The 23,473-nt window shown below is 42.5% G+C and overlaps 1 protein-coding gene across 1 annotated transcript in view; it reads left to right on the top strand.

Annotated features, from left to right (window-relative positions):
• The first annotated feature begins 37 nt into the window (after window positions 1-37).
• The window catches only part of adgrv1 (adhesion G protein-coupled receptor V1), a 108,583-nt gene continuing 85,147 nt past the window's right edge, over window positions 38-23,473 (top strand). Inside the window, 11 exon segments of the mRNA XM_038704464.1 lie at window positions 38-476; window positions 11,909-12,096; window positions 12,890-13,039; window positions 15,585-15,680; window positions 16,816-16,920; window positions 17,206-17,319; window positions 17,611-17,841; window positions 20,147-20,484; window positions 20,668-20,938; window positions 22,019-22,345; window positions 22,918-23,094. Coding sequence (XP_038560392.1) covers window positions 11,911-12,096; window positions 12,890-13,039; window positions 15,585-15,680; window positions 16,816-16,920; window positions 17,206-17,319; window positions 17,611-17,841; window positions 20,147-20,484; window positions 20,668-20,938; window positions 22,019-22,345; window positions 22,918-23,094 — 1,995 coding nt within the window. The 5' untranslated portion in view covers window positions 38-476; window positions 11,909-11,910.

Genomic DNA, 23,473 nt, shown 5'->3' with positions numbered 1-23,473 from the left:
AGCACAGTTGAGAGACAAATGGGATTAAAACATCTCCTCTCATTAGGCAGCGACCGGGGAACGAGCTGGAGTCCCTGAGTAGCTGCAAACTAATCTTTCTGCTGGAACAGCGAGTCGTGTGTGTGTACAGTAGCAGTTGCTCATACTCTCACATGGCTGCAGCAGCCCGGAGCTGTGCGTAGGGAGAGAGAGAGAGGAGAGAGGGTCCTGAACACACCGGGGAACCGCGCTCCGTCTCCGTTGTTTCTCCCGGCTTCAGTCCCGTTACATGACAAACGCGCATGTTGTTCACCGGGAACCCAAAGCTGCCGAAGGAAAACCCGAATTCAGTATGTTTTAATCATCAGTACCAAATGGTGCAGTTATTGGCTGCGGTTTGAGAAGAGAAGGAGCTGGGAGCACTTATAGATGTTATCCTCTGCAGTAGATACATTATAGTAATTTATCTTGGACAGAGAGGCTAAGCAAGGTGTCAGGTAAGTTATTGGAATGATTTATCTGGTCTCTTTTTAAAGATGTGTGTGTTAGTTAGTCATTATGAGTGTGCGCTAATAGTACGGATGCGTGCCAAACTTTGCTGGATAATTCCGTAGAAAGACTTGGATGCGAGATGAAATAGCCTTTGTTGTGGTTACATTACCTCTAGGACAATGCAAATGTCTTGGATTTATTTTTCAGCAAGTGAGTAAGTAATTATTGGTGACTCCAGGCGCTAATGCCAGTGGTAGATTAATAGTGCAGAGAATAAAGGAAACAAATGAGTAGCGATACTCCTCATCAATTATGCCAGACAGCTCAAGCAGACATATTGTATAACACTATAAGAAAACGATTAAAAGTGGTTGGCCACAGCTAATTTCTTTTTGCATTGTGCCAAAAAATCCCCCTCAGAGCAGCTAATAAAATTGAAAAGCCTAAATATTGATTCAGCGCAATCAGTAAATGAATGGCCGGGTAGCCCATTGAGGACGGAGACAAACGCTTCCATGGTTACATCCAGGATCTCCAGTGTGATTACTGCGCTTTGTGTGGGTTTTCCCTCTCCCACTGAAATAAAACAACAATTCAGGGGGAACTGCCACACATGGTGGGCTGGAGACCCTCTCATAAAGGCTCCGTTGACTAATCTATAGGCTTACTTTGGCCATAAGTAATCTCGGCACACTTTGAGTTGCGCACATGTGCTGTTACTGTTAAATCAACGAGTGGTGACTGTAGTCTCATTGTGCTGCTGCTTCTTTGCGTATTTTATGCAGATGTCCAGGCTCCATCATTTACAGTTGATGGGGTAGGGTTTTCAGTCCTTGAATAATTGAATATGTCCACCTTGTCTCTAATTGACTTGACATGATGTCATCTGGGTGCGTCCCTTGCAAATCTCTTTTGTTGCCTCCTCTGTGGTGTTTCAGGAGAGTTAAATCCCCTTTCTCACCAGGGAGGAAGGGAGGGAGCTGCTTCTGTGTCCATTCATCACTTACACCTGCTCTTCCTTCAGCGCCAGCCTTCCCTGTTGACTGTTTCTGAAATGTATCTTTGTGTAAAAGGGTGAAATTATCTTCAGTCTTTTGAATAATTATGTCCTCCCTCTTTGTTTGCAGCAGCAAAACTTGCCGTTAAAAAACCTAACATACAACCTATAATCTCTATTTCCACTATCACAAACCCACAGGTCATAGTCCGTCTGTTGGTCTATTTTTGTAGATTTGGATCCTCAAAGAACCACACTTGCTCGGAGCTCAGGTCCTTTGTTTGTCAGTGTTTATGTCATCGCCTGGCAGGGGTCAGCCCCCAGTCGCCTGTGTGAGGGCCTGAATGTGATTCACTGGGCGGAAACTGTTTTACTGCCTGCCTCTCTCTCCTTCTGTCTCACCCCTCTAATGGTTGCACAGTACAAAAGGGGACAGTGCCATAAACGGAGCTTGTTCATTGATGAAAGGTGCTGAAGTGATGCACATTGCAGACAAGATGAGATTGATGTTTTCTGGGGATGAGAGGGCTTGCGTTCCCAGTGTGTGGGGAAATAGTAGATGAAGGCGCAGCTCTGCATGCTTAACCGCCCTGCAACAGGCTGCATGCCGCCTCAGCTGATCTGTGCACCAAGGATCACTGTTGGGGACAAGAGTTGTAAAGGATATCTTCATCTGGAACTCATGGTCTGATAGCAACTCTATATATGGCAATATTCATGATCCTACAGTAGTTCCATATTACTTCCTTGACACATCCCCGCTAGTTATACTGAAAGTTTGGTTGTTGTTCTGACATGTTTTCTGCATCTTACCTTATCCTCTTAGATAATCACATGAAAACTCAGGCCCGAGGAGAGCGATGCTCACTTATATAGCACTTGTTATTAGGATAAGTAAACACAATGCAAAATGTTAGACTTCTCCTCAGTGAGTGTTCTGTATTTGCATTTTTCATGGTGCGAAAACCCATAGACCTACCGACTATACATCTCTTATTAGTTATGGTCTGGTTTTTATTTCCACTCTTTGAGAGGATAAAATGTTGCACTTACTTTCCCAGTTCTCCCTCAAATGACCATTTCCCTCAGAAGTACCTTGCAGTAGAACAATTCATAATCCTTTGGTGCAAGACAGATGAATATCTTAAAACCTGCCAACACCGGGGGCTGACCTGGCTCACTGAATGCTTATTTGAGTGTATGAACCATAGGTGTTAGAATAACATTTTTGAAACACCAAACCAAATTCCAGAGACATTTTTTGGTGCAATAGGTTCTTAGCTTCTACATTTTTGCATGCACAGTTGACACGTGGAATGTTTCCCCATACTTGCTTCCCCATACTTACACAGTACAAAATGCTTTATATTTGTACAAATAATGAAGAAAACTTTAGTAAGGCAAACAGGGTCAACAATATTTCCACAAGCAAGAGTTCCTGTTGCTTTTTTGGATTTATGCTGTTTTCCGTGGCTGCTCATTTAAGCAGTTTTCCAGGCTGTACATGAAGAGATTTAGAGATAATCGTTCTAAAACTGAGGTTAGTTTCAAGCCATCTCATTCAGTGTTTGGTGTCATTTCAGTTTATTGCTTCTCAATTATGTGATATTTGGCCAATGTGGAAAAAAATGCACTACATGTGGGCAGACAGTATAATTAATGCTCTCAACCCTATGAGGAGACATCAGAGAGACAAGGAAGGACAAAGAAGAATAAACAAATGCCTAACAACAACTTAAAAGAAATTTATCTATTCCACTCACAGAATTGAAATTTATTAGTTTATAGTGCCAAGATCTGATGTAGCTCATTTTGCATTTTCTAATTTCTAATCAACATGCCTCCCAGCAACAAATAACAAAGGAACCATGCTAGTTTATTCACATCTTCCTGTTGTTTTATTTGACTGGGATCATCAAAGCTGATGCCAGTATGTGTGTAAACCCTGATTTTAGATTTACTGAATGGACAAATTCAAGTTGTAAATAAGTCTCTTAGAATGTTCTCTGGGATTTTAATTGTTTGTTTTCAAAAATCATTTGACAGTTCATGCTTACGCACAGGGGACAGTATCATGTTTTAGTAATTGTTGTCCTTGGAGCAGAGCGACAGGAAAGTGGTGGGCCCTCAGCGATGGCCAACAATCCTGTGGTCTTTTCAGTGGGTCTGACCAACCGCATATTGTTCCCGGTGAGAGGATGCTAGTACGGTCGCTGCAGCAAACCCTCAGCCATGACCTCGCTGTCAACTCTTATAATCACACTTGCATACATACACACACTTACACACACACCTATTGTTATATCTTGCATTCTGTAGGGGTAATGATGAGATTTACAGCTGCTCAGCATCTCTATTTGAGTATTAAACTTGAACTCTGACCTCTTGTGATGTTAGTAAAGCTGGTGGCCTCAGATAGGTTAGAGCCCGCCCCTGCCTTCTTTGCTGAGTATATTTAAAAAACATCCCACCACAAATATTTTAATTAATCAGTCAAACAGTGATTTCATTTCTAATATTTTTGTAATATGCCCACCACATTCTATGGCAATTAGATTAATTAAAGTAATTAAATCAAACTAAAGCAGCTAAGGAAAGTCAGTGCAGGAGGCACACAGAGCAACATCCTTTTCTCAGATGTCAAAACATAGTGAAAAGTAAAAGAACATTTAGGAAGACTGTTTCCTCTGGCCTCTGGTTCACATTAACATGGCTAGACTCTAAATTAAATGAAGTCTCAAGGACTGTTGAAAGAAGGATTACTTTGATTTTTTTCATTGAATGAATTATTATCCCAAAGCTTTAAACCTGCTTCACAGCCTTAATTTGATAAATGAATGCACTATTCGGTTGCTCTTCACTGCTCCAATTCTTTAAACATGCTGCCCCCCTACATGGGTCCCTCTGTCCGGCCATAAACCCCCATGAGTTCTACACCTCACCTAGATGATTTTGGGGGAGCCACATGGAAGACATCATGTGGTGCCCCCTCCTTCATGTCCTTTTTTAGACAGGTCAGGTTGAGTGGGTCACACTTTGCGTTCAGCTGTAAGGACATCATGGCTATCCATCCATAGACCCTTCCTTCTTTGTTAGTACTACTGCCTCTCACGAGGGTCTTTGTGAGTGTGTGTGTGTGTGTGTGTGTGTGAGAGAGAGAGAGAGAGAGAGAGAGAGGCAGAGGCAGTGAGCCACAGAAAAGAGGAGTCAGGGTGCCTATTTAAAACATAAACCTGTTGATGTAGGTCACCGACTCTTAGATCAATCTTCCAAAACCCTTAGTTCTCTCCATTACCCTCACCATTATTTATCCCCCAGTGTGTGTGTGTATGCCCCAATCTGTATTATTCCCCCCCCCCCCCATCTGCCCCGTCCCGTACACCAGCCCCTCTTTCTTTCTTTTCTTGTCTTTCTCTGTTTATCCCTCACTTCTCTCATTGTACTGTAGTTGGTCATGGCAGAGGAATTCCTCGAGTAGGTGGGGGTGGTTGATCTGAGCATGGCTGAGAGCTGGCGGGGTGTGTTTATTGTTGTACAAAGATGTATGTATCAAGTTTCTCTATATGCCTTTCATTATAGATTATAGCTTTGTGAGTAGAATGTCTCAAGAGATCAGGATCACTTGATAATAAATAGAAAACACACCCTGCATCTTTGTGTCATTCACTGTGTGATCTGAGAAGCACTGCAGAGAGAAATGTTTTCGATTAGACTGAAATGTTATTTAATGCCAGATAAGATGAGAAATTGATGGGAGGTGTGTTTATGATAAGTATATGACAGGATCCAAAAACACACGCATGTCTTGTTCACTTTCAATGTGTATGCTCCCTCTCACATTCACAGTTACATAGCAATCAGTTCTGTTAATGATTGCTTCTGAATCTGCGGGACAGACAACAATCCTAATGACCAGCTAGATAAAAGCAAACAAGCGACAACTTTAAAACATTTTCTTATTCTTTTTCTCTATGATAATCAGGTTCTGTTCGGGGATTTGCTTCCTCCTCAATCTTGCCATCTGGCATTTAGTTTTCCAGCGCTGCAAAGGCTTGAAAGAGGGGCTCTCCCACACCTACTGTACCGAGGATGTGTGTGCTGTGCGTGTCCTTGTTTAGCAGTGATAAAGAGTAGAGCCGAGAGAAAAGGAGGGAGTCTGAATAGGATGGTTTGGATTCTGTTGGAGAGGAGGCCAGTATGCCAAAAAGTGGGAGAAACAAAAGAATAGAGAACTGTGGCAATTTCAGAAATGCACACGAAACACAAAAAGGAGCATGAGTGAAAAAAAGCCTGCTCCTTAAAATTGCGTGCTGGTCAGTGAATCGTAAAGCCCCGCTTCTTCTCCAATGAAAATACACCCCCGTTCTGGGTTGCCTTTCTGTTTTGGGAACTCTTTTGAAATGCAATTAGCATTTCATCCAGGCCCAGCTGGTTACATGCAATGAAGTAATACGCTTTCTAATTTGGCCCTTTGGTCTGCAAGGCTGTGGAGAGCACAACCTTGTTTAATCCCCTGAAAGTGCTTTTCTGTCTGCCTCCATCACTGTGTGTCATACAGGCTAATCAGTCAGCCAGTCCTCAAACTGGAAAACGCTCTAAATTGCTCACGCACTGGTTCCTACTCAATTGGAACCACTTTCCCTTTTTCTCTTTCTTGCCACTATTTCCCAAGAAGGAGAAAAAACTCTTGTCTTTAGTTAGAGATGCGAGATGCCATTGGCTCAACTTAAGAGCAGCCGACCAGGGCCATGTGGACAATACCTCAAAAAAACTCTCCTTCTCCCTGTTTCTTTTTTCACAGTAAAATGCACACTTGATTGGCAGCCTCTTGCCCCTGAAGGAGAAATGCCTGGTTGAAAAGTATCGTCTGACAATAGCTGGGAGACTGACCCCGTGCATTTTTGTTCTTTAGAGAGGTATTCATTCAAGTGTTTTCTAGTTCCCCTTATGTGGAATGGCATAATTTGGCCGTAATTCTGCATACTGCTATCCCCATTTTCCAAAAATCTTTCACCCCCTTCTTGTTGGACTAATGGTAGGTTTTCTGTTTTTCTCCTCAAAATAAATAGAATTCTGTTTTTGGACAGAGCTCTCCAAAATAAGCCTAGTGAGTAACGCGGAGTTCTTGTCAGATTTAATGATGTATGTTTTTGTTCTACTCACTTATTAAGTTTCTTAATTTCTTCTCCCCAACTTCCCTCTATGGCGAGAACATTCACTGATCTAAAAATACCAGAGGGAGAAACTACATGTGAAGTGCAATTATGGGCTTGTGAGTTGACCGGGTATGGCAGCCGCGGCTACGCCGGGCTGAGAACGGACGGTGGGTGGTTTCTGAGGTAGGGCCCGACGCACACTGGAGTGGTGGCATCGCTTAGTGTGGAGTGCAGCTCAAACAGAAAACAATCCAATAAACAGAGCCTGAGGAGGCACGGTTGTTTCGGGCCAAACGTGTAGCCTGAAACTTATACGAACTGAACTAATACAGCAGCCTTTCTATGAAAAGAGAAACATTTTGTTTGTATGCATTAAATGACAGATTTAACATTATTATTATATTTTATTTTATTGCATAGTATTTTTTTCTTGACATTTGTTCTAGATAATTTCAGCGAATTCTGCCCCCTGCCTGTTCAAATTAGGCATTTTTACATATTTGACAGCAGTCCAATTTTCCAGAGTTCATATCGCCAAAAGAAATTTGTTTAACAGTCACCATTATGTTATACATAAATACAGATTGGATTATTTTTTGGCCTTTTTCTGTATGCCTCTCTGCCACACCGTCTGTCTCCCTGTGTGTTGCTGTTTACTTATCTGTTTATCACTTTGTCAGTATCAGTCATGTCTGTTTTTCATGGTTGGTTTTTAGTTTGAACTTGTCCTGAGGAGCGGCACAACTGTTCGTTCCAGGAACACTGTTATATTAGTTCATGTTAATGACAGAGCAGGTTTTTTTTGTGGCCAGATTGACTCCAGATCACCGACCAGAGCTGTAAGATTGATGAATGAGATCCCACTGCAGGCCTCCCAGTGTCAGACAACTGGATATCACTTTCTGAGTGTGTGTGTGTGTGTGTGTGTGTGTGTGCGCGCGTGTGACTAAACTGCCAGATATAACCACAGCCTCTTCACCACGGGCGTCTCAGGACCAGGAAAGCCTCAGGGCAGGGATGCCTCATGGGAAAGCCCTTGATTAAAACTCTACCACACACCCTCTAACAAAAAGGAAGTAAGAGTATTGCTTTTCTCTTTTAAAGCTTTCAATACAGTATTTTCAACTAGGGGAAAGGCAACATCCTTGACTATGATTGTAGAGGCTGGTACTTTAACTCGAGAAGCTCCCAGAGGGCTAAAGTGACAATAAAGGGTCGATAGATTCTGTATTTAATGCGACAAAGAACAGAGCCATAGCTAACTGGCTAGCTAGGGAGAAATTCCAGTCTCTCGCTGTCAAACTTGACAGCCTGTGACAGCACGTGTGTGTTACGTATACTTGTGTCAATGGCCTGATCACCTGACTAACCGCAGACGGCACATAGCACATTCTACACAGTGAATCCTGCAGTGTCACGCTTACTGCAATCCTCTAACTGTGAAGTCTTAGGCTTGCAGTGAATAATTGATGCTAAAGATTACGACACAGAGGCCACTGTCAGGAGAAACCCTAGAGGCATCAGTGACGAGCACTGACCCCGGGAGCAGCCCTGCAACCAGACACCTCCTCAGCACTTCTGACAGGGATATCCAATAGATCATCGAGTGAGAGTGTGTATGTGTGTGTGTGTGTGTGTGTGTGTGTGTGTGTGTGTGTGTGTGTGTGTGTGTGTGACCGCAGGGGATCCAGTGTTATAGTTTTCGGGAAAGCGCTGAAACGTAACTGGGTCAAACCAACACTGACCAGCACTGATATTATCACTGTGAGTGGTCATGGTGCCTATCTCGTTTGAACCTGCTGAGAATCCTGTTTGGTGATGAGCTATCCATCACAGAGATACAGGAAAAGGGGGTTTTCTCCAAGTATAAGGACGTGATAAGATGTGTGACAAAGACAGATAAGAAGATGGATGAATACAAGTGGATACTGAAGGGAGACTCTCTACATATAGTATTTGTGTGTTTGTTTTTTACGTAGTAGACTTACAGTTTTGTGTGTGTTGCCTATGCATTGTTCCTTCAGCTTTGATCTGAGCTTAGCTGGGGAAAGGAGTGGACTTAGTGTTGTAGCTCAGTGCCCAGTGCTAAGAAACTTTCCTGGCAAGCACAAAGCCTGCTTGTGCAAGATGGACCATAATTCTAAATGACTGCAAATTGAAAAAAAAAAGTTTTCTGGAAGTAGTATGTACTGGACAAGAATGATTATGGTGAAAGCAGGTTCAAGTTTAAGGCTTAACAATATAATAACCAGATTTAAACAGTAGCTTTAGAAGTTTTGTACCTAATTGTTTTTGAAGAATGATTCAGGATTGTTCCAGACCAATGGTTAATTTTCATTTGCGCCTGATGACTTATTAAGGAGTACAATGACAATGTATTGTTGTATGATTGTGGATGAATACATGATGTGCGTCACATATTTAGCCAGCACTATATATAGTGGGTAATACATATTTATTGGACTCTGTGTGAGTTCCAGCAAATAAAATAATGCAGTATAAAAGAAAAGTCAGCTGACTGAGGTCAGAGTCACAGAATAAGTCAATAATAGCAATTTTGGATGTTCAGAATGTGAAGTCTCTTTAGTTGTGGTGTTGTCTGTGGCTTGTTAGAGCGCCATGTCCCAGAGTCCTGGCCCCAGCCATCATTCTCTATTTCTTTGGCCCAGGATATTTGTGATGGACAGTGTGTTTTCATAGATTTCAGAGCTCTCCAGTGTCCTGGCCTGTCACCCAGCCGTCCATCTGAGCATTGAAACCTTGCATTTTGGATGCATATGAGAGATAAACAGTGTGCCAGCTCTGGCAAATGCAGTCATGTATGCAATCGTGTGTGTGTGTGTGTGTGTGTGTGTGTGTGTGTGTGTGCGCGCGCGCGCGCGTGTGCGCGCATGCAACTGTGTCTCTGTGCTCCTCTCTACATGGACTCTGACTCCACTAGTCTTATCAATGTCAAGAGGTCTGCGCCAGGCACTGGCGCCTGCTGCTGTGACAGACAGATCCTTGGTCCCCCTGTAGCTCCTGGGGTCAGGGTTGGCACAACGCATGATGCCAGCACAAAAACTGCCCTGCCGCTTATAAAACAGACCTGTGCCATCCACACAGCATATGCTTTATATTAGGCACTTTGAAGGAAGTGCGGCTTCTGGATCAATGGATGCAAAATGGGCCACAACCTTCTGTTTTAGAGTAGGGGGTTAGGGGGTTGGATGCTTCCTACTATCCATCTTAAAGATTGTGGTCTAAGTGATGTCAGGCGATCATTTGGAAGTTTGGAAGTGAGGTTTTTAGGCACAAAGATTTACTGAAGAAATGGTGTGTGGGAAGTCGGACCTTTTGTTCTGAACACCGAAAGCAGACACGACATAGAGATGAAATGAAAAATGTTTTATTCTATGTCATAAAATTGTGATGATTCCAAACTGTGGTCAGTGAGGTATTGCCATGACCAAAACAAACATTTGGTGCCTTAACTGTCCAAAATACAGTAACTTAATTAGGCAGGCAAGTGGATATAGACTTGCAGGTGTCCAGATGCTTTGAAATTGCACACACACCCTCAGGTGCACTATTACCCATAAGAGTGTAGCCTAGACTAGTGTAAGGCAGTTCCAGTGAGATGGTGCAAGAGAGAGGGTTTATAGCTTTTCATTCAAGCTCTCAGTGTTGCAGGAAGTTCCCAACCCCAGGAGAGAGAGCAGCGCGAGTAACAGGATTTATTCAGGCCCCGGCCCTCTTTGTCCGGCGACACACTCACCGCTCTTCCCCCTTAGCCTCACCCTCTGTTCCTCACTGTCCAGCCCTGCTACCCACCAGGTCTAAATCCTTTTTTGATGGATTTCCCAGCAATCTCTCCACTGCTGGCATGGGCATGACACATGCACACACACGTGCCCCTTGACATCATCTCCATCACACAAACCCTCACACACTTAACATGTGCTCTCTCTCTGTCACATACACCCATGACATCTGCATCAATTGAGTCATATACAGTGTCCAGTTCTCCTCATTGAGCTGACAAACTGATTGATGGATGGTTGCTATTTTATAACCCACCAATACTGAGAATAACTCCGATTGATATAACAGTAATGGAACATATGAAAAATGGGATATTTTCAATGTCCAACTTTCCTAAACGATTTCTGCTTGTGAAAAAAACCCAAACAGCATGACTTCATTCACCGTAGCTGCTGATGTTCTTTTTCAACCTTGTAATTAAGAGCAAATTTTTTTTTTTTAAAGACGTGTTCATACTGTTGGCAAGGCTGTGCGGCGCAGATTATGAATGGGATGGGTAAAAGGCAGCGGGGAGGGAAAAGACAGGACAGAGTGGCTGCAATTTAGCTTTAAGCTGGCTCCACCCCACTTGTCATGCTGTGTTGTTTTGTTGTGTTAACCATGACAACTGTCTGAGTGGCTCCATCCAGCTTTAGGATTATTCTGGGTGAGAGAGCTAAGCAGGCAAGGACAGGGGGAGAAGAGAGGGAAGGCAGAGGACCAATGAGGAGACAAGAGGAGAGGAGAAGAGACATACGGAGATATGAGGATGATTGGAGGAAGCAGGAGAGCAAAAAAAATAATTAGAGAGCGAGAGAGAGAAGAGAGTGTTGGCGGCACAGAATTGTACGGAAGCTGCCTGAAGCTTCATGCTGAATTACTGAAACTACCTAGAGTGATCACATTTATTCTGTCATGACATATTAAATGCATGTGGTCAGGAAGAATAAACTCAACAACAACTACTTTAAGAATTTATGACAACATGAGGACAACAGCCATTGGAATTATTCAGACCACAATGACCAGCAAGCCTGCCAGTCATCCTTGCTTTACATTTTCAAATGCCAGGACTTTTGGACATCTGGCCACTCAAGACTACTTGTAGATCATATTAGTTTTAATCTACAGTGACTGTATATTTTAAAGTATTCATTAGTATAGAGAATATGGGATATCATTAATGAAGTTGCATGAATTGAATATTTTTATATTGAATATTTAAGAGTTGTTTCTGAATCTTTGTAAATATGTTGTCATCCTCTCTGTTTTTTGACTTTCCTCACATCCTACATCTTTACTCTGAATAAAACTCTAAAACACTAAATCTGGAGTGTGTTTACATAGGGAATGAATGAACTGAACGTACACTTTCTGTAGCTCTCTTAATTTGTGAAACTCAAAATATATCCAGCATTGGCCTCTGCTTTATTTATGCATTATGTCTATTTTTCCTGTATATTTTTTAATATTTCTTCCATATGCTTCCTCCTTGTTGTAGGAATGCTCCCTGTCCTCCTGCTAGCTGGGTTGATTCTGGCTCTGTCCATACCTGGCACTACATCTGAGTCAGCCACACTACGGTTCGTGGGGGAGACTGACTTTGTTGTCAACGAGAGCAGCTCATCTGTGGTCCGACTGGTTTTGGAGAGAGTGGGAGACCCAGTCAATGTGACGGCTTTGGTTCTTGTAAGACATACCACAAGCTCATTGTGTGTCCATACTCATCATCCTGTCAAATCATCTGTTCTGTCTGTATCTCATCACCTTGCCGGGTTGCTCAGCTGTTATCTTCATGTCCAGTGAAGGAGAGAATCTGGGACGTTTTAATCTATAGCTGAAAGATGTGCGCACACAGTGTGTCTGCAGAAACTGTCTTGGAAATCACAGAATGGGTTTTGCCTTTATGCCCCCCACATGGGGACTAGTGTCAGCTTCTCACAGTTGGTGTCTCGTAAGGCGAGCTGATTGCGCTGGAGAGTGTGGTTTGGGGGTTCCATATGCTTCTTGATCTTAATCATATTTCTTCTTACATGAACTTTTATACCTGGGCTTCCTTATTAGTTCATAAAATACTGTGTAAAACCAGGCCTTTTTCCAGGAAACTAATAGACATAGACAAATGCATTTTGAAACTCAAGATCAAGCAGATAAAGGGACCAGAAGAAAGGAAAGAAAGAGACGGGAACACAATATCTGCTCTCAGCCGGTGGAAAGAGTAGAAACAGACAAACACATCAAGCCCGGAGCATCCGATTGGCTCAGTCGCCTATGGCACAAATCATGCACCTGCAGCATCCAGGGTTCAAACCCATCTTTGATCTGCCACATTGTCTCGATCTCTTTCCTGTTTCTCTCCATGTCACACTTTCAGATACATGCAAAAATTATCTTTAACAAACAGAAAATATGCAAAGAAGCAAGAGTCTTACTTTAGTTAAATGGTGATTGATACAATTTTATTTTTGCTTGTTTTACTCAGCTAGAGGGAATCGACACAGGTGACTTTGAAGGCATCAATGCTGCAGCATTCCTGCTGTCAACAGAATCCAATAAGACCATCCAAATTGGTGTGAAAGACGACGACTTGCCTGAAGCCGACGAGACATTTACCTTCAACCTTATACTACAGGTAAATGCCCAATGTTTGTCTGTTAGTTTATGTGTGTGTGTGTGTGTGTGTGTGTGTGTGTGTGTGTGTAACTTTTGTGTAAGTAAATGTATCGCATTTATGTGCCAAAAGTGTTTCTGAATTGATGACGAATCCCTCTCCTCTTCCTCCAAGATTCCTTTCCACAAGGTCCCAGTGTTTTAATTCTGCCCATGACAGTCTTAAACACCCCAGCTACTAAACAATAGAGAGTGGGGGCAGCAACCACAGTAAGCCTGGAGCTGCAGGGTCTTTGATCTGTCTGCTCTGTAGGACATTTCTTAGGCTTTGCCAGGGTGGGGCCAAAACTTGTGTGCGTCTCTGAGGTTCCCCACTAAAAGACACCTTTGTGAAAAGAAAGTGACTTTGACAGCCACAGCCTCACCACACAGTAGATTAAAGTGATCCTCTCATTCACTTTCCCCATTGACTTTGATGAGCATATCCATTCCATGGATTTCATTTCTGTATATGTTGTGTGTTCACCATTGCAATTGACACACTATTGATGATGAAAGCTCAGCCTGTTACAATGAATGAATGGATTCACACCCAAGTACATTCAAATCTCTTCATGCATTTTGAGACTTTTTTTTTCTGACAAAACTCAACATCTCACCAGAAGGTGCAACTTTCTGGTGATGCTACTTTATTCTGGTACTGTTGCTGCAAGATTAAAACGAAATTAAACAGACAGATGGCTTGTTATTATTGCATTTGTAACATGGTTTTGCTATTGTACATTGTCTTGGATAGGACAGCTATAAAATGGTTTTTAATGGGTAGAAATTGTAAATCCTTGTCAAAAGAATTACCACTACAGCCCGGGATGCCTTACACCTAGAGACTATCTCCATGGTTTTACGTAGCCTTTAGCTGTCAAGTTTGATTGATGCACTAAGGGGGCCTGGTCTTGCTGTCTTATCCCTCACAAAAAAGAACCTAAGACAAAGGTCATGAATCACTGATTGTCAGCTATGTACATTTACTAAACACAACTCAGAAAAGCTGTCAGTAAGAGTGACTTTCTTCACAACACTGTCAATTTGACGCCGCATTTTTGTCACATCTGGTTAAAATCCTGTAGCGCAAGCCCGTATTTAGCCTGCTACTAGAGTGAAAGACCAGACGAAGCCCACTTAGCCCTTCTGTTTACACTACAGCGGAGACAAAGCTTTGGCCAAATGCTACCCTATCAGCTTACTGAAAGACTGTCTGGAGGATGGATGTGCACTACAAGGGGTGTCGTAGATCAAGCACAAGTAAGAAAAGAAGCGGTTGATCATGGTACATGAATCATTTCTGACAGATAAATCTGTTTCAATAGAAACTATTGTACTATCTATGTTAGAAGTAAGTATGACAGAACAAGACTTGTTATATAGAAATGGTGTAGAATTATTGTTGGCCAGAGCAGGTGCAGCCTACCAGCACTGTGCAGCAACAGAAGGTAGCAACACAGAGTGGGTTGTAGCATATTAGGTTGGGGGAGGCAAGGGTTATGTAGTGCTACATGTGTTTAACACAGCTGGCTATTAAGAAGCCAATCTGTGTGCGTGAATCGCTTTATATTTCAGTATGTTTATGTAGTTGGGCACACAAGAGTGTGTGTGTGTATGTGTCTGCGAGCAGCTTCCTGGCTTGGCCAGTGGCTTGGCTTTGTAAAAGCGTGTGGATTCTGTGTCTGTGAGTTGACCGCTACAAGAGCTCGGCAGCGGAAAGAAAGCTCTATTACAGCTGGGAAAAGCCCTGTTTGAATAGAGGGATGAATGCAAGAGGCCTAAGCAATTTCTTGTTTTTCATTTTCTCCTTTGCTTGCTCTCACCGTAACATGTGCATGTGCATGCTTACAGTGTTTGGCAGAGAAAAAGCACTTCAAAATAGGGAGCAAATTGTGTTTCTGTTTATTATGCTATGTCAAGACTCTCATAGCTGATCATTTTCCAGCCTGCATATATATTAAAAGCTTATATCCAGATTTGTTTATGTGTTGCAAAGGGATTTTGGAATATGGTGGAAGCTTGTGCACTTGAGCACAGTTGGTCCATGAGCTACTTGTGAAAACATTGGTAAGCTCACTAATGGAAACTTTGGAAAGTAACACCAAATAACAAGGTTGTGGTCTGTGTCTTTAACAGGGTTCAGAAAAAGGAAAACTTCCTTGCACAGATCATAGGTTACGGTTGTTTAAAAACTCTCAGTGTAAGCCTCGTGACGTCACTGTGGGATTGTAAGCACGCTGAGATTTTACATTTGTCAGGTCTTAGTTCTGAATCACAGAGCACAGCACTAGTCCCGAAGAGGTATCCCGCTGTGACCTAGGCTGACAAATCAACTGGGCTGAGACCAGCACTTCCTGTCTTTGTAACTTCTCACCAGGGCCTCTCAGTAGGAGTACAGAAATGAAGTGAAGACAGTGGATAAGGCAGGCGTTCTGGTTTCTCACATGAGGTTAAGATGTTTTAAAGTACATACTGTATATTTGGCCTGCTTTTATCTAACCATTTCAATTCTCCGTGCTTTCCAGAGCTCCTCTAATGGCGTGACACTTGGAACACCTAACAAGGCAACCATCACCATCCTGTCCAATGACAATGCCTTTGGAATAATTGCATTCAACTCAGTAAGAAACCTCTGTCATCCACTTTGGTCTGTCACTTCTCATATTAGTTAGTCATAGTTAGTATTGTAATGCAAATATGCTAACTTTTATCATTATTGCTTACAGTTCTGTACTGAGTTTGCGGTTACTATTTCAGATATGAACATACTTTAAATGCCAAAACAGTAACATCTTCTGTAACAAGTAGAGCATTTTATTTTATTACTTTGCAAATTAGTTGGATTAGAGGAGGACTCCGGGGTCCTTTTCCCAGGACAAGTGAAGCCGCCTGGACACTTCTCTTGACTCTTTGAAGGGTGTAAGAAGTGCTGAATTGATGTCCATTACTGAAACCTGCCCCAACTACACCTGTTGATGATGCATTCCTCTTACTAACAATATTTTGTGCCTGTGGTCACCAATATTTTGCAAAACTTATCTGGCCATACGAACCTGCACTTGCATTTGTGACTGGTTTCTATGTAACCCACTGCTGTTAGTAAGTAGTAGTAGAAAGTACAGAGTTCGGGGGTGGAGTAACTTGGACCCACTATTGCTGAGATGGTTTCAATCATGCCAGTATTGTGGTTGTGGGAGAAGTGACCATCTAGTGGTTGTGGGTTTCATGGGGAAATCAAAACCACAACACTCCTGGAATAATTTATCAGTGCGAGTGTATAGCATTTCCATGGTAACTGTGGTATATTGGGAACTGTTTGCCCTACCATCTCCAGATGGTCTCATATGCTGGATAATGATTTGGCTTGCTTCGAATCAATAAAGGCCTCCTGGCCTTGTCTATGTTAGAGTGCTGAATTAATTCTTGTATAGCATTTCTTTGCTTTGTTTTCTTCATTTGTATTCTCCTGAATTTCTTTGGTTATAGCAAATTTTACTTGAATCTGCTGGCTGTACTTGATAAGGATCTGTCTTTGATTTGTCAGAAATCCTGTTCAGGACCCATTTAAACTCAAATTTACTTTATTTTTGGTTTGTATTGCAGTCTTTTTTAAAAATATATGTTTTGCTTTGCCCCTCTGTCTCTGCATTCCCTGTGCCTCTTTACTGTCATGAGTAAATGCAAACAATTTATTGAATTGAACTGATTGGGGGTTATATTTCTGTTTGATTTACTGTCTCACACTTTTCATCTCAGACAGAAGAGGTTGTAGTCGATGAACCAAGAGGAAGGAACCAATATGTACCTTTCACCCTAATTAGAGAAAAAGGAACATACGGGACTGTGACTGTGAACTTTGAGGTGAGTGCATTAAACCAACAAATTTAAAACTTAAGATGCTTAGTAGTATTTAAGAAAGACTGACATTGTTATAGATGCTTATGTTGACAAATGGAGATGTTGGAGATACTTTTTGTAAGATTATCCCACTGGATAAATGTAGACCAAATAGGAACATGTAATTCCATGTTAGGAAATCCTCTTTTCTCCATTATTTATATACAGCATGTTTATGATAAATGAAAATCCACATAGAGTGCATGGGCATGCTTGAGTGTAACCATCACTGTGACTCCACCTGTTCAGATCTCTGAAGGTCTCAACCCTGCCATTGAGGACCTCAGTCCAGACAGAGGAAACATCACCATTCCTGTAGGACAAGCTGTAGTGCACTTCAATATCCTTATCCAGGATGACCAGGTATTGAACAAACTCCTTATTTAAAGCTAATCCAAATATGTGGCCACATATATGGATTAGCTTTTGTCAATCTTTCCCATCTTTCTTAGACGATTCTTGATTGTTAAAAGATGGAGTGATGATCTAAAATTAATAAAAATAAAATAAAATGTATTGTAGCATTTAAAAAGACTATCCAGATTGCCATTTTAAAGGTTGTGCAAGTGTGCAAGTTACATACTCAGATTTTTGAAACAGATACTTACAATGTACAGTTGTATGTGATTGTGATTCTTTCTCTTTGTTGATCAGATTCCAGAGGATGATGAGGTGTTTTCAGTCAGGCTAACGGGCGTGGCAGGTGGAGCCCTCCTCAGGTCCAACGCCAGCAGTGTCCAGCTGAGAATCAGGCGTAATGACAGCCCACTGCGGTTCTCCCACTCTATCATGGCAGTATCAGAGTCCGCAGGAGTCATTGCCCTTAATGTGACCCGTGGTCACTTGACTGAGGATGGACCGCTCATCGGCTCTGTTGACACCAAGGTTCCTTTCTATTAATTTTTTGACTGTTAAAGGATGAGGCACAACCACTTTAATGATATATAGTATCTCACAAAAGTGAGCACACCCCTCACATTGTTGTAAATATTTGCTTATATCTTTTCATGTGACAAAACTGAAGAAATGACACTTTGCTACAATGTAAAGTAGTGAGTGTACAGCTTGTATAACAGTGTAAATTTGCTGTCCCCTCAAATTAACACATCGCACAGCCATGTCTAAACCGCTGGCAACAAAATTGAGTACACCCCTAAGTGAATATGTCAAAATTGGGCCCAAGGTGTCAATATTTTGTGTGGCCACCATTATTTTCCTGCACTGCCTTAACCCTCTTGGGCATAGAGTTTACCAGAGCTTCACAGGTTGCCACTGGAGTCCTCTTCCACTCCACCATGACGACATCAGGGAGCTGGTAGATGTTATAGACCTTGCGCTCCTCCACCTTCCATTTGAGGATGCCCCACAGATGCTCAATAGGGTTTAGGTCTGGAGACATGCTTGGCCAGTCCATCACCTTTACCCTCAGCTTCTTTAGCAAGACAGTGGTCTTCTTGGAGGTGTGTTTGGGGTCATTATCATGTTGGAGTACTGCCCTGCGACCCAGTCTTCAAAGGGAGTGATCATGCTCTGCTTCAGTATTCATGTTGGCATTCATGGTTCCCTCAATGAACTGTAGCTCCCCAGTGCCCATGACACTCCCACCACCATGCTTTACTGTAGGCGAGACACACTTGTCTTTGTACTCCTGACCTGGTTGCCGCCACGCACGCTTGACACCTTCTGAACCAAATAAGTTTATCTTGGTCTTATGAGACCACAGGACATGGTTCCAGTAATCCATGTGCTTAGTCTGCTTGTCTTCAGCAAACTGTTTGCGGACCAATTTGATGCAGTGTGCGGCGTATGGTCTGAGCAGGTCCGAGGTCTGAGACAGGCTGACCCCCCACCCCTTCAACCTCTGCAGCAATACTGGCAGCACTCATACGTCTATTTCCCAAAGACAACCTCTGGATATGACGCTGAGCATGTGCACTCAACTTCTTTGGTCGACCATGGCGAGGCCTGTTCTGAGTAGAACCTGATCTGTGTCCACCGTGCTGCAGCTCAGGTTCAGGGTCTTGGGTATCTTCTTATAGCGTAGGCCGTCTTTATGTAGAGCAACAATTCTTATATCAGATGTAAATTCTACACACCTGCTCTCCATTCACACCTGAGACCTTGTAACACTAAAGCCTGGTGCAGACTACATGACTTTCAGTGTCGGCCGATGGCCGTGCTGTTCACACTACACAACTTGCCATCTTGTGAGGGGAGTCTTGAAGTCATTGTGGCATTTACACCATGAGACTGATCGGTGACAGGGGGTCACACACTACACAAGCTGACAGCAGCTGCGTCACCTGCCGCTGGTCTCCAAACCAGGTTTTGTCAAGAAAACACACGTGAAATTTGTAACGGGAAATGAGCGATCCTGCACACAAAACAGCTATTGTTTGTTGTAAATAAAGATAGCAATTATAAAGACTATGGATGAAGATGAAGAATATGGGTGAAAGAATGGATTAGCACAAGCAGGTAGCAGGGATTGTCTGAGCTACAGAGAGAGCTGGAGGTGAGTAAAAAGTGTTTTGCGGTGAAAAAGTAGCTGCCTGCAATGCCGGCTGCCTGCTCTCATTGGCTGGATGTTGATGTCGAGTCGGCCGACTCCTCCAGATATTTGGCATGCTAGATATTTGGCAGACATCGACGATGTGTCAGAAATGTGTCGGGGACGCGTTGTTGAGTAGTTCACACATAACGACTGGCGACCAACGATCGATCACTGATTTACCCCTGATCACAGCCCAACGGTCACCGAGCGGCAAATCGGGCTAAAAATTGTGTGGTGTGAACTAGGCTTAACGAGTCACATGACACCGGGGACGGAAAATGGCTAACTGGGCCCAATGTGGACATTTTCAATTAGGGGTGTACTCACTTTTGTTGCCAGCGGTTTAGACATTAATGGCTGTGTGATGTGTTATTTTGGGGGGACAGCACATTTACACTGTTATACAAGTTGTACACTCACTACTTTGCAATTTAGCTAATTGTCATTTCTTCAGTACTGAAACATAAAAAGATATAATCAAATATTTACAAAAATGTGAGGGGTGTACTCATTTTGTGAGATCTTGTACATACAGTATACTGTATAAATGTACATATATAGGGACAGAGTATAGATGCAGAAAAAAACAAGCATCAGACAAATGTATATAAACCATCTGGACTATACTGTCTTTAGGTCTCTATAGATTACATGGTGGTAAGCGGTGAAGGACTGGGCAGCGCCACACCAGCTATAGATTTCCTCGACCTGCAGCCAGTCAGAACAGTTACATTCCCTCCATTTGTCTACAAGACCAGCCTGCTGTTTAACATCACTGACGACGCCGTGCCAGAAATCGCAGAATCCTTCCATCTGGTCTTGCTGGAAGAGACCATCAGAGGAGATGCTGTGCTAGTATCACCCAATGCTGTGCTAGTGACCATTGAGCCCAATGATAAGCCTCATGGTGTCCTGTCAATAAGCAGCAGCGCAGTCATTCACCCAATCACCATCAATGAAGACCTGATACAGAGGTGGATAACTTACAAATATTTATGAAACTGTGATGACATATATATTTTATCCCATTGAATGGGTACCGTAAGATCTTCACAGTCCTGTAAATACTCATGTGCTGTATATAGTGTCGAAATATAGTTGCTAGGGCAGCATTAAAAAAAGCCATCCTTTATTTGTTCCTCTATCATTTCCCCTAGATTTGAAAGCATCATTATTGTAAGAAATGGAGGAAGCTATGGTGCCGTGTCCGCCAACTGGTCCATCAGTAGAAACTCCAGTGACCGCTCCCCAGTGTCTGATGATTTGCGGCCAGCAGCGGGGACAGTGAGATTTGCTGCCGGTCAGGTGACCGCTGTGATTCCGATAAACATTGTGGCGGATGATCAACCTGAGGAAGCAGAGGCTTTTCTTTTCAAGCTGCTGCCCAATAGTGTAACTGGAAATGCGGAGGTTGACGAACCCATGGAGGTCAGTATAGAGGAGGTCTTTGATAGACCAATTTTTTCTTTGTTATTTATAGCTGCTCTGTGTTGCTATAATGGTTTGTAACAGAGAGACCGAAGGCTGCACTTGTTAGGGAACATATCCTCCAGATGTGCACATGTTATGCATGTGTGAATGTTGTGTGTGATCTACTGTAAGGTACAGTGGCAAACTTGGCACATTCTGCAAAAGTCAACCCTTTAGTGTGTCACATGCTCCGTGGGTGTTCCCTTAATGTGGCTGAATCAAAACAAAGCAGAAACAGCAGGCACACACTGTGTGTGTGGTGTCTGTGTGGGTTTGTTTAGAACGCGTGGGTGAAGTGGTGACAGGTTTTTTATAGCTTCCATCTTTGTCCAAGACTCTTGGCCATGTGTGAAGGCAAATCTAAGTCTTGTTTATGTTGAAGGCATAAGATGAGACACATACAAATTCTGCTTTGGTCACATACAAACACACGCCAGAACACCACGTCAGGTTGTGAAGTTATTGGGTCTGTTTGCCATCTGTGCAGAAAGAGCTGGCTCCACAGCAATTCCTTGAAGACTTAATAAACAACTTAAACAGTGGGACACGTTTATCAGTGTTAATTGTCATTAACGTTACACTAAGCTGTAAATTGGCATTTGTGAACATGCCAGGCAACACATCAGGCAAGTGTAGGTTTCAGGGGAATGAGCCTCAGTTGAAATGCTCATGAAAACTACTTTAGCGTCTTAGCAGAGTTAATTAAAGAGGATGCCTCTCTAAAGTTAGCTCAGGGCTCTGTTTTACTACTTTCAGTCTTCTTCCTATGACCCAAGACAGTCTTAGCAACAATAAAAACAGGATACACAACAAAATCCTCATCCTAAGTAATTGATGGTAAATCTGGGCTTCATTGCAATTATCCCCTCACATCCTAAAGATCAATCATCTTCCTCCTCACTTCACATGGTGCACCCTCATTTGCAGTGGAGCTAAGACCCATGTGTCAAACTTGTTAAATCCAGTTCTCTTCCAACGCAAAGTTGTACCTTGAAATATGAACATGTTATAATGTTAATGTTATTATGATTCCCCCAGACCGTGTTCTACATTGAGGACAGTGACAATGTCTATGGGCTTTTTCGGTTTGACCCGGCAAAAGAGCAAAGCATCCAGAGCCAACCTGAGGGTCGTTTCCTGTCACTAAATTTCCTGCGAGACGGTGGTACACTGGGTAATGTGTCGATGACCCTCACCGCCCTCTACATTCCTGCAGGCCCAATAGACCCAGCAAAGGCCCGTGACCAGGTTCTGAATGTTAGCAGGTCCGTTAATGTGGTGTTTGCCCGTGAGCGGATGGTACATCTCAAACTGCCAATCAGGAATGATGCCTTTCTGCAGAATGGAGCTCATTTCTTAATACAGGTAACAAGGCTGGAAACAAGGTACAGAGCAGCACATAAGCGACACATGTCTATGAAATATGATTCGTTTGTTTTTTTCTACATTTCATGTTAAGATTTTAAAATTTTTATTGTTTGAAGTTTGCTTGCACAACCAAGAATGTGCTCTTTCTTTTTGTGGTTGCACTTCTGCCCAAAATCAGTGCCATCCAAAGTTGTAGTGCCTAATTTGCATGTGTGAACGATTTGACACTGCCACTCAAATCTGGCGTGTTGCTTTGGGATTTGTTGTCCAAACTAACAACAGCACCTACCTCTTAAAGCGAGCCAACAAGTACAAGAAAAGCCCTCTTCACATTCTGTAGAACCACATTCACGTCACACACTTTCAGTCAAACCCTTTAACACATACATGCACAAACATAAAAGGAGTGAATGGAGCACCAATGGGCAATTCATCACTTCTTTAAAAGTGACCAGATGGTGAAGAGCTGTAACCTGCTTTATTTTTCAGAACTTAAATATGAACACCTATCTGCTTGTTACCCTGTTTGAGCTTTGTATTAATGGAGTTCTTTCTTCTATTTCCCGTAGTTGAATACACTGGAGCTGGTTAATATCAACCTTCCAATTCCTTCAAACAGCCCAATGTTTGGGGGACCTTTAAACCTGACTTTGACTGTCACCCCTGACATTGCAAATGGGGAAATCGGCTTTACAAGTAACACCACAGTGGTGGTTTATGAACCAGAGGACAGCAATACCAGCACAGTAAGATATGACTTCTGTTTTCAGAGGTAGTATTTGCATGTAGTTTAAGTTCTGTGATGTTTGTCTCTATTGACTTTGAGAGTTCATTGTCACATAAAACAGCATAGATCTATAATGTACCATAATTTGTTTAACATTATGCTACTGTTATGTTGAGTAAGTGTTAGATTTGAAGTGTTGGAGATATCATTTTGGATCATTGTCATGTACTTCGTAAAGTGCTAAATTAACCACCACTGTAAAAGAAAATTAGAGGTTTCCTATGTTGCTACTGTAACTGAGAAGAGTCTCTAATCACTGACTTTATAGCCACCATGCTGCAAGTCAGATATCTGTGTTCAGAAAGTGACTTTACTGTATGTGCGTACAGAAAGTTAAT

Source organism: Micropterus salmoides, unplaced genomic scaffold (genome assembly GCF_014851395.1).
Source record: "Micropterus salmoides isolate LMB-PRFRI ecotype aquatic unplaced genomic scaffold, ASM1485139v1 Ms_hic_scaffold_7, whole genome shotgun sequence".
Lineage (NCBI taxonomy): Eukaryota > Metazoa > Chordata > Actinopteri > Centrarchiformes > Centrarchidae > Micropterus > Micropterus salmoides.
Note: the sequence above shows the minus strand (reverse complement) of the source record. Positions and strands in the feature narration are given on the sequence as shown.